The sequence below is a fragment of the Ochlerotatus camptorhynchus genome, unplaced genomic scaffold, assembly GCF_037179485.1.
Source record: "Ochlerotatus camptorhynchus isolate MF236.1 unplaced genomic scaffold, CSIRO-AGI_Acam_v1.1 ptg000309l, whole genome shotgun sequence".
NCBI classification, from domain to species: Eukaryota; Metazoa; Arthropoda; class Insecta; order Diptera; family Culicidae; genus Ochlerotatus; species Ochlerotatus camptorhynchus.
In genome coordinates, this window is record NW_027040797.1 from 251,936 (window position 1) to 268,388 (window position 16,453).

The following is a 16,453-nucleotide window of genomic DNA, read 5'->3' on the forward strand; positions in this document are numbered from 1 at the left end:
ATCCTAGTGGTCATCAGAATAAAATAACTCTCTCAACGACATTGTTGCATAATTTCAAGCTAATGAAATCTATACAAAAATATTATCTAATTTGCATCCTACTAAACACAACCCGAATATTACAGTGATCTGACGTAGAACTACGAAAATTTCAATCAATGAATAAAACAAAATAGACAAATAAGTGAGGTTGTATTATTTATGTACATTTAGTATGAGTATCGGGCTCCACTACCGCATCGGCAGTCCAAGAAAGAATGAGTAAATTCAAGTATATTAAATGTATAGGGTAGGATGATCTAAAACGTACCCTTGTTGTAAAATGGCCCCGTGCTGTTGTTGATAGCTTTCCGTTTATCAATTCATGAATTTTTTGAGCAGCATTACTAGTTCAATACGTGAACTAGGATTCTGGCACATAAAACGCTAAAATTAGAAATGGGAGCGCACCGCAAAACCGAGCAGGGCCATTTAATCCCAGAGGTACATTGTGGACTGTTCTCCCCTACGCAGATTTTTAAGCAAAACGCTCCACCCATTTGCTATAATATGCACATTTGACTTTTGTTCATAGGTTGAATTTAGTGTTTCGGTATCTGGACCTGACGTATGTGTTAAGGATTCGTTGTCATCCACACTCAGTAGCAAAGCAAGCACGAAATTATGATAATTAATAGTGAACTATTAATAAACAATTTAAATTTAATTACCTAAAAAATCTTACATCAATTCTGATGCAAATGGTGCATTAACAATTTGTGTTCCATGTCCCCTTTTTCTAAATTGCTCACCACTGTTCCCCCTACAACAAAGTTAGATAGTTAAATACAAGACAAATTAGACAAACACACGTTTACGTACAATTTTGTAAACATACTATAGTCCATTGAATCGTTTACGCCTTTTCAAGGGTTTATACGTTTATAATGAGCTTTGTGAAAAGCCCAATTTTTGTAAATTACAAGTAATAGTCAATGAGAAACACCTGAACATTTTCAGTTGGCGTTTTAATCTTTGGAGTTGTGATTGACAAAGCACTCTCAACGTCTAGTGTGGTAAACTTTTTCGGTTTCATTGACAACATTGAAGAAAATCTAGATCCGCACAAATACTAAATACGTATGGCAGCAGCACCCGCAATGCTTCTTCATTCCTTTATTAAACGTCAGTCTCTGTTCCGCAATCTAGTGCCAATCACCGACGAACATCAGCTTCCACACCTGCGTAGGATATCGCACCCATTCAACATACATAGGCCGGGACTAACGGCTTTACTTCCCTTCCGAAGGAAGACGTGATCAAAGATTTTTATGCCTCAGAAAAATCCCACCGACCCGGCTTGGATTGAACCCAGACCCTTTGGGATGAGAAAGCAGTCACGCTTACCTCTACACCAACGGCGCCTGCTCACCTGCAAATGCGTATTAAACAATATTACCATGGACCAAGTTCAAGAAGACGACTCTAGCCAAGATACAGGAAAGATTTTTATTTGCTGTCGTGAGATGCTCGCTCTGATGTAAAGAAAATCGACGACAAATTTAAATTTGTCTGCTAAAAGATAGAGTAAGATGAGATTAGATGGATTTTCTCATGAAGCAACAACATAAAGGGTAATACGGTCAAAATTTGGTCAATATCAACTTGACGTATTTCTTTCAATTTTGCATTTAAAAAACCTGAACACCCCTCATTTTGAAGGTGTGTGTGTGTAGAATGTTGCTCCTATTTTGATTTTGGAATTCACTCTTCAGTTGTCAAAATGCCGTCCAAGCAAGAAGAGCAGCGTATCAAAATTTTGCTCGCGCATCGCGAAAATCCGAGCTACTCGCACGCAAAGTTGGCAAAATCGCTAAAAGTTGCCAAATCAACCGTTACAAATGTAATTAAAGTGTTTGGGGAACGTTTGTCGACAGCCAGGAAGTCTGGATCGGGGGGAAATCGAAAACCGGAAGCCGCTGAGACGACAAAGAGAGTTGCCGGTAGTTTCAAGCGAAACCCTAACCTCTCTCTCCGAGATGCCGCAAATAAGCTGGGTGTATCGTCTACAACCGTGCATCGAGCCAAAAAACGAGCCGGACTATCGACTTACAAGAAGGTAGTGACTCCAAATCGCGATGATAAACAAAATACGACGGCCAAAGCGCGATCCCGGAGGCTGTACACGACGATGCTGACGAAGTTTGACTGCGTGGTAATGGACGACGAAACCTACGTCAAAGCCGACTACAAGCAGCTTCCGGGACAGGAGTTTTATACGGCAAAAGGAAGGGGAAAGGTAGCAGATGTTTTCAAGCACATGAAACTGTCAAAGTTCGCAAAGAAATATCTGGTTTGGCAAGCCATCTGTACCTGTGGCTTGAAAAGCAGCATTTTCATAGCTTCCGGGACTGTCAACCAAGAAATTTACGTGAAAGAGTGTTTGAATAAACGTCTGCTGCCTTTCCTGAAGAAACACGGTTGTTCCGTACTGTTTTGGCCGGATTTGGCATCTTGCCATTACGGTAAAAAGGCCATGGAGTGGTACGCCGCCAACAACGTGCAGGTGGTTCCCAAGGACAAGAACCCTCCCAACACGCCAGAGCTCCGCCCAATTGAGAAATACTGGGCTATTGTCAAGCGGAACCTAAAGAAGACCAAAAAACTGCTAAGGGCGAGCAGCAGTTCAAGGCAAACTGGCTTTCTGCGGCGAAGAAGGTGGACAAGGTGGCTGTACAAAATCTGATGGCAGGGGTCAAGCGTAAGGCCCGGCAATTCGGATTTGGAAAAGCGGAAGCCTAACTGAATATTTTTCCTGAATTTTATACTAATTGAACTTGAAAAAGAAATTTAATTTGATTTTTTAAATAAACGATTTCACCGATTTACACGCGTTTTCCCTTGACCAAATTTTGACCGTATCACCCTTTATATTCGTAATCGCAGAAGGGAATACTTTTGGGCTGAATGCAATAAACTGTCAATAATGTAGTGAACATTTCCTACTAGAAAGTGTAAGTAACATGTCAAGCACAATTCTAGTCGCCCCTCCCACTTGAATGAATCCGACCATTCTCCTTACATCAAAACTGATTCAAATGGTGTATTCACAATGTAAATCGATTCATAAATGGCCAAGTTATAAGCATTTAAAACCATACATGATTTCGTGACAGTTGTTCCTCAGCTATCTACAGCAGCAGTTGATAGCGCGATAGCCTAGGATATGTGATACCCGCTATTATATAGTTGCTCTTGTAATCAGCTCGGTCGCTTAAGTGCACCCCACATGACAGAAGTCTCGTCAATATTTTCATCAATACACACTTAGAAAAAAATCATGTAAATTTAGGTGCTCTGAGAGTGACATATACGAGCGTCAATTTTGACATAAATTTGAGTCATAACAGACGCGAAATGTAGTCCAATCAGACGTACTTTTCGTCGAGCAACGAACTTTTCAGTCTCGGAGCACTAAATTTTACGTGACATGTTTGTTTACGTCTCATATTTTATGTCAAAGACGAATTCCGTCACGTGTAAAATTAGTTTTTTCTAAGTGTGTATGTTCATTTCAATATTATCAACAATATGTTCGGGAGGTCATGCATACAGAGTCGCCCCTCACTAACATTGATGTAGCTGCTGGCATATTCCGAGTCAAATCACAACAACCTTGACAAAAGATGCCTAAGAATAGGCCCCATCTGCTGCTGTAGTTAAACAGTAGGGGAATATCAGTGGACATATTGAAATTTTTTTTTTTCGTAAATATACTCATCAATATATTCGTTGTCAATATTTGCATCAATAGGAGGATTGACAATATACTTGCCGTGTGATGCTTGCTTTAGAAGCGATATAATGTGTATTTCTGTTGAAAATGCATAAAAAAAACCTGAAATGCTGCATTTGGAAGTTGAGTGTATGTACAGTGGTTGTTATGATGAGTTTTCAACGTTTGCTCTCCAGTTTTCAAAATGACGTCCAAGCAAGAGGAGCACAAGCAAGAGGAGCAGCGTGTCAAAATTTTGCTCGCGTAGCAAGAGAATCCAACGTTCTCACACGCCAAGTTGGAAAAATTGCTGGATGTGGCCAAATCGACCGTGACAAACGTTTTAAAAGGGTTCGGACCGCCAGGAAGCCTGGAAGCGGCGGCAATCGTAATCCGGACGTTACAGCGACGACGAAGAAGGTAGTGGTGAAATAAAAGCGGAATGCTAACCTCTCCATCCAGGACGTCGCTGGCAAGCTCAATGTCTCCCATACTACTGTGCAGCGGGCCAAGAAACGAGCCGGGTTGTCGACATTTAAGAAGATGAAGGTAGCGAACCGAGATCACAAACAAAACACGTCGGCAAAGCAGAGATCCCGAAAGCTGTATCCAAATCTGCTCACAAAGTTCGACTGTGTCGTCATGGACGACGAAAATTATGTGAAGACGGATTTCAAGCAGCTTCCGGGACAGGAGTTTTATACCGCATAAGGAAAATGGAAGGTGGCTGAAATTTTCAAAACCATCTAACTATCGAAGTTCCCGAAAAAACTATCACGTTTGGCAGGCCATATGCACGTGTGGTCTAAAAATCGGCATTTTCATTACTACGGGAACCATCAATTAAGAGATCTACGTCCAGGAGTGACTGGAAAAGCGGCTGCTACCATTCTTAAAGTAACATAATAGACCTGTGCTGTTCTGGCCGGACCTGCTACCATTCTTAAAGTAACATAATAGACCTGTGCTGTTCTGGCCGGACGTGGCGAGCTGCCACTATGGGAAAAAAGGCAATCGAGTGGTACGATGCGAACAACGTGGTTATGGTACCCAAAGACCACAACCCTCCCAACAGCCCAGAACTCCGCCCTATCGAACGGTATAGGGCCTTGGTCAAACAGAATCTAAAAAAAACTAATAAATCTATGGAAAACGAGCAGCAGTTTAAACTTAACTGGGGGTTCGGCGGCGAATAAGGTCGATGAAACCACTGTGCAAAATTTAATGGATGGGGTTAAGCGGAAAGCATGGCAGTTCGGATTTGGCAAACCAAAAGAAAAAACGAACATTTTAAATATATGAATTGAACTACCAAAATAAAATAAGAACAGTTTTGTGATATGAATTTTGACTGAGAGAAATTATTTTTTGTCCACCAATTTTACCGCGTTCCAGTCTTTATGTGAAATAAACAGTACCATCAAGTTCAGCTTCAGCCTTAGGAATGCTAAGCCAAACATCGGCGAAATTGTGAATTTCACAAAATAACTCGACGCTGGTCTGGTTAAAATGGAAGCTGATTATCGCATTGCTGAGGAAAAGGAAATTTATTAAGGAATCAATGCTCCATGTCTTTACGTTCAACTCGGAAGAATTAATGTTCCATTATGCGAATGGAAAAACAGCAGAGGTACGCATGTCGCATGCTGGGGAATACTTTCAATGTGTGTGTATGTATGACTTGCCCCTAGAGGTTCCTGACCATGAGCTAGCGTTAGTGCTGGGGAAATATGGAAAAGTTATCGTTTCATCCATGAGAAGTTTTCAACTGAGCTGTGCTTCGACATTTAAACAGGAGTACGTGGAGTATACATGAATGTGCTCATCTCACTACATTTCCTCAATCGGAAGAGAAATATAGTTTATGAGGGTAATAAGGATTAACGCTTTCTTTGAAAAACGGACAGACACCGAGAACGACTCGGAAGGAACCAGAGAACGGGTTGGAGGTGCTGAAAGAAAATGTGCTCGAAATGGACGCGACTACTACGACGGCCGAGGAGAGTAGTGGGAAACATACAACTGAAAATGACGTTCAAAAACAACAACAAAAACCCCGGTTCAAAGAGGAAGAGCAACAGATGCTGGAAGGGAGGAAGTTTCCAGCACTGGCGAGAGTTACTAAGTCACCGACCAGGAAATAGAACTCACAAATATATGCAATATGTTTGACTCCGGCTTGCCCTAAGACATTTATTTAATCTTTCGTTGATCCTAACAGTGACTTCAGCTGATTTGTCCTGCTGCTGAATACTAAATCTAGACCAAAACTTCTTAACTTCAAAATCAATGGTTTTGTAATGTTTTTGTCGAAATTCACCGCTACCCGTATTAAACCCTCAGTTACTGGTGCTAGAGTTGTCGAAGTACGCCTAAAATGCTCCCTTGTTATTTTATTGATTACTGCTTGAATTGTCATTAAGTCTTGCAATTTAGAAAATGTGAGCTATTTCCTTTGATTTGCCTGTATTGCTAAGAGGAATAGTTTGCATCCAGTGAACCATGTGGTGAAAAGCGGCCATTTTGTGTTGATGAGAATGGTTTGAAGTGCTTGGCATTACTCTCTTTGTATTTGTCGGTTTCCTATAGATTTCTAAATTGAGCAAAGACGTTTTCCTGATGATGAGAAGATCTAAGAAGGGGAGTTTGTCGTCTCTCTCTTTTCTTTGTGAGTAAATTTGATGTTCTTGTGAACGTTGCTTATGGCCGCCAAAATTTTTGATAAATCTTCCCTTTTGACAATTGTCATCCACGCACCTATACCAACACTTGGGCAACACATTTCTATCCTCCAGAGTATTTCTAGGTTAGCCTTGAACAATTTACATAAACATTGAGAAAGCGGATTGCCCATAGGAGCACCTCTAGTTTGTTTATACTATTTCGTCTGAAAATGAAATAATTTTCCTCCATACAAAGACGAGTAAGCTTGAGATATGACCGAACTTTGTTTTTCCAAGTAGAATCCTCACGTTGCTTCAGAAGCCAGGTCTCTAAAAGGCTGATGGCTTCTTTTACTGGTACACTCGGAAAAAGTGCTGTGACATCAAATGAAACCATGACTTCATCTTCCTGAATCTTTCCTGATGCCTGAAGTTGATTTGCGAATTCCTGCGGGCCCGTAAGCTGTACACATAAATGTTGACAAAACCACAGTGCTGTATTATGGACGATGAAACATGCGTAAAGGGGACTTCAAACAAATTCCTGGTTCCCCTTGTGACTACGAAGAAAGACAAGTTCAATGTTTAAGAGTCCCTCAGGAAACAGCAAGTCTCGAAGTTCCCCAAGAAATTCATGATTTGTTCGTGCGGAAAACGAAGCAAGCCTTTCGCAACAAGGCGACTTTCGACCAAATCGATCACAAAATGTTACTCAGGAAATTATCACGATTGGGAGCCTCGAATAGACTGGGGTCATGATTTTCATCGTATCTGACTGGCAGGGTGCTGCATATTAATTACGGATCTTGTGTTTCATCGTCATTAGCTAGCACGTCAAGGAAGCAATTTGGGGCCATATTTTTCAATGACGTTGCATTTTCACTTGGCTATAGATGCAAGCTCATATATGCTGATGATCTAAAGATATATGTGGTGGTACGCTGCATCGAGGATTGTCTTCACCATCTTAAACAGCAAGGGATACAGAACAAGATCCTTAGGATGATCCTAAACAGTCCTCCGTGGACACGAAACTCTGAAATCCTCCACATGGTTGAAATTCAGACACTGTTCGGTGGGGATTATAGGACCTAGCTGCCGCTAAAATTCTAAATATAAAATTTATGATATAGGGGAAATGGTTTGAATACAGGCCTATGGATCTGAAGATTGGGCCCATCGATAAAAATCTCCTGTTCTTCATTTTTTCTTAGAGCAATGCATCATATGAACAATACAAATGGATATTTTTGATTGCTAGTGAAAAATTATCAAAAAAATGGTTTACATTGAAATTTATGAAAGAGATTCTTAGGTCAACATTAGGAACTCTAACTCATTATGTTTTCTTGAGGTAAAAAGTCTATAAAATCTATTCCGAGTTTATTCTGCGTACACTACGATAAGGACGTGCAGGGCGCCTGTTTTACTCCATACTCCCATACATTTAAGGGTTTGGTTCAAATTATTGAATAATACATTCAAGCAATACAATTTAGAAGAAGTTATGGTAAATGTTTAAAGTAGTAAGATTTGTTTTGCAAGCTATTGCTTTTGTGTTTAGTTTTAGACGTTTGCTGTCTTGGGTGAAGTGTTTTATACTGAAAAGTCTAATTTTGTTTGCAGTTTTTTTTTAATAGGATGATCCTCAAATTAATTGATATTAAAAAAAAACAATCAAATCAAATCGATTTGTGTCAACGACCACGAAACACGTCATTAAAAAAAAATATTATACACATTTCACCAAAAAACTAAACGTCTAAAACTCAAAACAAAAGCAAAACAAGTTTAATTCATATAACGTTTTGCATGAAACATATGAAGGTGGCCTATAAATGCTATAATATGTGTTACTGTACTTGTAACTACAAAATCTCAGGAATAAGGTGTTCATTTAGATTAGATTCGATATAATTTGGATCGAAATTATGTCAACCGCCACTCAGTGCTCGTACAATTTATTAGCTTTGGTTTGAATTAATCTAAATTATCAAATTGGTTCCGCCGTTTTATGATTGGTTCATTGCCAGTAGAATTTCATAAAACAGAAACATTCCTCTAATAATGTTAACCATGTGGGAGGTCGACACTTAATTTCCAAATGCTATTCTGCGTCTATTTGATCTCCTATGATGGCGACTACCCATAAGATCTGCCGATTAATTCTTTTAAATTGGTTAGAACCTGCCGTTCAAATAAAGCGGTTAAGCAAATAAGCTCAACAGTGCAAGCTGGCGCATGAGGCTGGGGCATTCTTAAACGGCTGCCGCTGAGTCCAGCCCCTTACAACTAATTCCATGAAATTAATTATTTAGCTATTTGCTTCTTCTGGCTCACTCACTTTCGATACAGATTTACACGGCTTGTTGACCATCTCCTGGTGCAGTGCAACGTAATCTCCATCTCTGTGGGAGGGATAGGGCGATCAAGCGCACACAGCCAGTGCGATTGTTTGTAATTCGTTATTAAATCGTTCACTTCTTTTCCTTTCTTCGGACGGTCGGTGGAAACTAACCACCACGGGGCCAGCGGCGTGGTGTGGCGTCGATCGTCATCGTCGTCGTCGTCGTCGTCGTGTGCAGAAGAGAAGAAAAGCGAAAACTGAAAACTCATGCCCATCACACAACAGACCACGAAATTAACGCAAACAAATTGATTAGTCAAGTAATTGCTGCTCCATGGTCGTCATTGTTGTTGCTATTGCTGATCTTTATTCACTTTCCGTTTCATTAGGTGTACTTATACTCCGCCGCCGCCATCACCGCCTAGTTTTCGCGTGAGCAGATTAGTGGAAAACTCATTCGACTGCATCATCGTCGTCGTCGTCGTCGTCGTCGTCGTCGTCGTCGTCGTCGTCGTCGTCGTCGTCGTCGTCGTCGTCGTCGTCGTCGTCGTCGTCGTCGTCGTCGTCGTCGTCGTCGTCGTCGTCGTCGTCGTCGTCGTCGTCGTCGTCGTCGTCGTCGTCGTCGTCGTCGTCGTCGTCGTCGTCGTCGTCGTCGTCGTCGTCGTCGTCGTCGTCGTCGTCGTCGTCGTCGTCGTCGTCGTCGTCGTCGTCGTCGTCGTCGTCGTCGTCGTCGTCGTCGTCGTCGTCGTCGTCGTCGTCGTCGTCGTCGTCGTCGTCGTCGTCGTCGTCGTCGTCGTCGTCGTCGTCGTCGTCGTCGTCGTCGTCGTCGTCGTCGTCGTCGTCGTCGTCGTCGTCGTCGTCGTCGTCGTCGTCGTCGTCGTCGTCGTCGTCGTCGTCGTCGTCGTCGTCGTCGTCGTCGTCGTCGTCGTCGTCGTCGTCGTCGTCGTCGTCGTCGTCGTCGTCGTCGTCGTCGTCGTCGTCGTCGTCGTCGTCGTCGTCGTCGTCGTCGTCGTCGTCGTCGTCGTCGTCGTCGTCGTCGTCGTCGTCGTCGTCGTCGTCGTCGTCGTCGTCGTCGTCGTCGTCGTCGTCGTCGTCGTCGTCGTCGTCGTCGTCGTCGTCGTCGTCGTCGTCGTCGTCGTCGTCGTCGTCGTCGTCGTCGTCGTCGTCGTCGTCGTCGTCGTCGTCGTCGTCGTCGTCGTCGTCGTCGTCGTCGTCGTCGTCGTCGTCGTCGTCGTCGTCGTCGTCGTCGTCGTCGTCGTCGTCGTCGTCGTCGTCGTCGTCGTCGTCGTCGTCGTCGTCGTCGTCGTCGTCGTCGTCGTCGTCGTCGTCGTCGTCGTCGTCGTCCGGAGGATATTGTTCCATGTTGAGAGTAAAAGTTTGTAGGTCTCTACACACATTCGTTTTCGGATCCATTCGGCCGTAGCGCAGATTGCGATTCAGCACGTGCTTAGCGAGTACCGGTATCTTGATGGGGAAACTTTTCGCCGGCAGTGATTCCAATATTTGTCAAATGAGAATTTAACTAATCTTATGAACATATTATGAATTCCCCTTATAATATTTGTATGGTTAGTTTGCTTAACGTCGTTGTGGAAAAGTTCGACTATTTGGATTATCGTTCGTGTATGGTGTTTGTTTAGCAGGGTCTTGTTTGGTTGGATGAAATCTCTTTGAAAACTTAATAAATTGGAAGATTCATGAGCTAATGCAACATGAATGGGGTTGGTGCGAAAATGATTTGCCTTGAACTTCTTGATGCAAATCTCGTCACTTGAAGCACTGCGTTCAACTAAGAATAATGAAGCTTACAGTTTAGTTAGTTTTATGTACTAAAGAGGCTATAGCCTTAGGCTGGCTCACCTCTCATGAAGCTATAATTTATGGATTTGCCAAATTAGCAATATTAACAGGTAAATTCTGCATGCTATAATTTGATGATCAATAAATAACAACATGCTTAATTTGAATTTATGGAAGTGCTCTCTGTTACAAAATTACACTTTCTGTCTGTCTTACATAATTTTTAATATTGTGTAGCAAGCAAAATAATATACTATGCCTAGGGATGATGAGAAATTTTCGTTCCAACTACCTCAACCTGACCTTAAATCTCGTTAAGTTTATGGCTTACCTATGACTATATATTACTTGTCAAATTGGTTCTATTCCCGGTCCGGTCTAGGAATTTTTTGGGTTGGAAAATTTCTGGACTTCCCTGGACATGGAGTATGATTGTACTTGCCACACAACTATACTGTACTAATGGAAAAATGGTACAGGCATCGAAAGCTCTCAATTAATAAATGTAGAAGTGCATCTAGAACACTAAGTAGAGAGCAGGCAATAAGCTAATATTCGATAAGCAATAAGCTTGAAAAGCGAAGAGGAAGAAGAAGAAGCATTATCCATTCATCCTGCCAACACTGCTCTCCTGCAGCGGCTAACCTTTCACACTCACTCACTCTCGCCGAACGCGGGCTGAATCAGTGAGCTGCAAACCAAAATTATTATTTCTAGATATTTTTATCGCGAGATGTGCGACGTCTTAGCCGGCACACGGGAAAGGTATTGTTGAGCATGCTGCTTTCATCGGCCTGGCGTGCTTGTTCAGAATAATGCAAGAGTGAAAAAACGAGATCAAGATAAAATACCGAGGTTTGGCGGGCTTCTGTTGGATACCACTTGTAGTCACGTGTATAATTGATGATGATTAGTTTGACTGACTTCAGGCGACTTATACATGGACTCTTTTACACTACAGCGATCTCCGGTCTGTGCTTCAGACCAAATGCGGTAGGCACGTGTTGATTGGCCGTGGCGATCACTTCTAGGGGCTCTCTGCAAAGGTGAAAGATAGACCAATCGTGACGCGCTTGATAAATCGTTTAAGGGATTACATTGATTCGACTACCTAAGAGGAAAAGGGTCGATACGCAGCGTGGATAAAACATGCGATGCGATTTGTGAGTATAAGTATTTACATTATATGTTGCACGTTGATGCCATCTTGATTGATACAGTTGTATGGAAAGCTATAACGGTGCACTGTCCGAAATGTCCATCATTAGGGTTTTAAGATTGAGATATTTATACTGTCCCGCTGCTGGAGGCCAATGCTTTGATATTTTGATTTGACTTTTAGTTACAAATCAATCAAAACTTTTTCCTTTCACTAGGGGTAATGTGGAGAGTGTGATCGTTTTTGGATTATAATAAATTGTATCAAACGTGCATGAATTGAGCTGTATTTGGGATAAATTCATTCTATGCCACTACATATATGAATAAAAGAGTGTATTAGAGTGATGGACAGCTTAAATAGCTATTGCCACAGGCTCAACATTAAGTCAAAATATCTTGACTCCGAATTTTAAATCAGACTTTAACCTGAACAAACAAGTGAAAGGCTTGATGATATTCAATTCTTCATCTCAAAAGCTTGAGGTATATTGCAGCTATTCAGTGTACTTGAAGAAATTTAGCGGAAAGGAATAGGATATATGTAACTAGCAATTCAATAAGTAAAATAGTTCAATAAATAGTAATTCAGAAACTTCCTTACACGCTATTTGAAATCATCCCGAATATTGGTAGAATCTACCCAGATTAGTCAAAGCAGAACCTACCCGAAAATGGGAAAACTAAGTTGAGACAGCTGAATGCGTCCACTTAGCTGAACGGGTCTGGAGAAACAGAAAAAGCGAGAATCCTTCATCGCTCTTCTCGCTTATATCTTAAATAGTTCCCAGTGCAAAGTGGTCCAGAATGGGAATTTAGCAGGAATAGTCCTAATCCTTATTTGATGTAGTATATAGACGTTATTGATTAATTGATTTTCAAAAACAATCTTTTTAATTTTGAAAATAAACACATATGTTGTTGAACACAGTTGTAGCAGAGTTATTTTTAAGTAATTTTATGAAAGAAATATATCTCTTAACGTTCTCTTTTTAGAGCAATTTTTCAAAATTGAATTAGGGTGTAACTGAAAAATGTATAAAACTACAAAATCTTCAAAATGTTTTGTCTAAATTGTATCGTAAAAGTTAGAACTTGTTAAAATACACATTGATGCCGGATAAAGTAAATTCATATGGGGACCTACACACAAATTTTCAAGCCTGCATTAGAAAGAGCATAACATGAAGTATATGATATACACAGGCATTTCGTACGATCGCACTTTTATTTTTTAATTCCACAAATAATTTCTGATGATGTTAGCCCTAAACATTATTAATAAGGGAAAAAGCATACTAATACCATCGGATCCTGAGGAATCAAAAATGTTAGGAGGCAACCAGTCTCCATTCCCTTCCGTGGAGAATGATTTTCCCGCTCCAGATTAAAGTCCGTTACTTATTGAAATCCCTTCTCCAACATCAACTAGGTAATTCCACCTTAATAGCCACCAGCATTCACAGCATCATCACTCGCAGCAACAAATAATATGAGCAGGACGATAACAGCAGCAACAGAAACCGTTTCAACATACAAAACTCAGCACATCACCGCCATCAGCAACTCTAACAGCATAATATGAACAGGCAACTTAGAAGAGCAGCAGCTTGCTTGTCCGTCCTAAATTCAGTTCGTGTATTGTACGAATAAGGTGTAATATGGGCCTACTAAGCACAACCCGCCCTTTGCCTCTATTTTGCGAGTGGATTTTATTCACAAAATGGAATGTTTTCAATGCAGATGTCTTTTAAATTTATTCACCTTTCCGTTTGTACCGGAAGATTTTATAAAAAGAAACAAATTGTTGAGATATTGCTAAAAATCTAACACTGCTTTTTGACCCCAAACTCGGCCTACGGATTCTAAATTAGGCCTAATGCATTGAAACGTCATTCAAACGCCATTTAATTCACTTCGAGTTATCGGATGATGATAAAAATTGATCCGGGCGATGGAATTTCAGAATGTGACAGATATTAGATTACTATACTGGATAGGACATACGGACTTGATGTTGCTTTCACATTTTTCCAGATCAAAGTTAGTAGTTTTATCATATAATATAAATGTAGATAGTATTTAACGATGTTATTTCAAAATTTATGAAAATCAACATGGGACTGATATGCGATTCTAGGCAGTGCACGTGTGTATTTGCAAGAAAATAATAATGCTACGCCAGAACATAATACCACAATACACGGTCCTTTTACTGCGGTATTATTATTTCTGAAACACCCCATTCCGTGAATCTGATGGCAATATCCAACAACTAATTTGCATTCAGATTTCGAATAATTAATTACACGCAAAACCACGCGCTGATTATGTCGTACGGTCGCGATTATATCCAACATTTATTTTCATTCCAAACATGCCTAAACGCTATCAACTTCCTGTGACACAAAACGTGACGAAGAATGTTGTTCGCAGAAAGAAACAAACTATTTCATTCATCCGTGGATTTCACCGATGAATGAATAAAACACTCTCCAACAGTTAATGAAATATGCGAACAGAAGACCAGAGAACAGAAAGTTTTAATCCGCACATACGTGATAGATTATGTCAGTGAGATGGATGTTTCATGTCCATGGGAACAGTTATTTCATTCAAAAAATTTGCCGTCCCTTGAACTAAGCTAATCAGATGATTGATGGGTTCATAATAGGAGGAAATTGCTAAGAGGCGCTTTTGAACAGAATCTTATTATTGAGATGTACACATGGAATTCTGATCGATATCCTGCACCGAAATGAACCCATTGACCAATGCAAAAATTCTAATGCTAAATTCCCGCAAAAATACTCAATCAAAACTCCGAATCGTGGATAATTGAAAACGGTCAATGATTCGATCGAAAAGCCGTCTAACTCAAACCTTTAATAGGTCAGTTCAAATGATAGCTAAATAAAAACCTGAATAAACGTAGAAGGGAAGGAAAAGCCGCAAAAACGGCCATAAATAAAATCTGAAATGGGTAGTCAAACTCATCTTGGCTGTTTTTTGGCAACTTCATGGCTTTCACAGCTGCGCGATACCAATCTTTTGCAGATTAATATTTATTTTGTTTCCCTAGCATGAGGGTCAGCATGCCAGGGCAGGTTGAGGTAATTTGGCACGTTTAACAGAATAATCACTACTGATGGTATCAGCGTGTATCAGCAGTAGGTAATAAGTGTTGGACTGAAGTTGATTCCGTATAAGTTTGAGTCGAAAGGCTCGTTTTGGGTTAATTACTGATTGATCATTATCATTTGAAGATATGTTTAACCGAGTTTTCTCACAACGATATCAGTTTATTCCATTTCAACCGATCCGACAATCATGTCTTCTATTCTCAAGCTATCGTTTGATCGAACATATTTAGTACTTCTGTAATTGAGCGCTGCACTATTTTTTGCAATTATTTATTGTGAACCAAACACTCCATGTTAAGGAAAGTCGACAAATTTCCCAATCCAAAAAATATTCTCAACCGTACTGTAAATCGAGGGGAGGCCATAAGAAAGATTATACATAAATTTAAAATACTTCCAAAGTATGAACATCTTCTCAGAGCTTTCAATCACCACAGAGCCACCATTCAATGTAGGTAGCCGAGCAATCATTTATCTTTATGAAACGGCCACGCCCTGGACACAACTATTCAAAGACCTCAAACCGAACATGCCACGCTTAACCGAGCATCGCGGTCGGTTCTTCTGCTGAAGGACAGATACTCGAATCCCAGACATTAAGCAACGGACAAGAAGCGCCACACCAACGCGAAAAACGATTAGTCGATATAAAAGGCACCCTACCGAGCATAAATTGGAGATTGAAATAAATCTCAACCGCTGGGACCGGGACGGAAATGTGCAGCCTCTAGACGATCAACCGGCATTTGTTTTTGCTACCGATATGCACCCTGCTACTGGTTAAAAGAAATATGTTCAACGATGATTTGATTTATGTTCCAAAATGATTTCATGGCTGGCTTATTTGTAGCTTTTATGAACGCATATGTCTTCACTTACCTAAATCCACCATCAGGGTCCAGTTGTAGCGACATGAACATCAGCATATCAGCAGATCTGAAAATTGGAAAAAGAAATATAAGCATTAGAATGCTGATCGATAAAGATTAGTTCACTTATAATCTGATAACAATGAGAATGCATTTGATTTTTAATTACATGACAGTGTAATCTCATTTTGATCACTGTGTTATAGAGTTAACTCAATGATGTAGGTCAGAACAGTCACTGACACTGCCGATGGCAACATTATCGCCACAATCCATCTCAACCTTATTGATTTTAGTAAGATCTGCAACTAACTGGCAGTTCAGGTGACATAAGAAGGCCGTGGACAGAGTCCGTCCGACAGAACCTGCACGAAAGACCCCCCTTCTTGCTGCACTGTTCTCACAACAAATCACACAACAGATGCTCGGATGCAGGTCGCGGATTTCCTCGCGTGATCTTCATTGTACACACACTGGCTGCCTGGCTGACTGGGATGGCTGTTCCGCAAGCTTATCTTGATGTCTTGTCATTTATCACTCACCATGATGGGGCGTAGCGGGCTAAAGTTAAGCTACTGAATGGGATGCTGTCATGACACGACGTAAAACTGGCAGCCACTGCTGTTGCTGATGGTGCCGTTAACTTCCTGGAGGCTCCACTCCGAAGAAATTGGCCATATATAGCCTTCTGTGAGGGTTGCGTAATTAGCGAATTCCTC

General features: G+C 41.0%; 1 protein-coding gene across 3 annotated transcripts in view; it reads right to left on the reverse strand.

The window, feature by feature from the left end:
- Positions 1 to 15,805, reverse strand: part of Sb (Stubble) — a 108,365-nt gene extending 92,560 nt beyond the window's left edge. For all 3 annotated transcript variants that reach the window (XM_065229200.1, XM_065229199.1, XM_065229198.1), the window contains exon 1: positions 15,745 to 15,805. In XM_065229200.1, the coding sequence (XP_065085272.1) occupies positions 15,745 to 15,757 (13 nt within the window). In that variant the 5' untranslated portion in view covers positions 15,758 to 15,805. The remainder of the gene's footprint in view (positions 1 to 15,744) is intronic.
- Between the last annotated feature and the right edge of the window lie 648 nt (positions 15,806 to 16,453).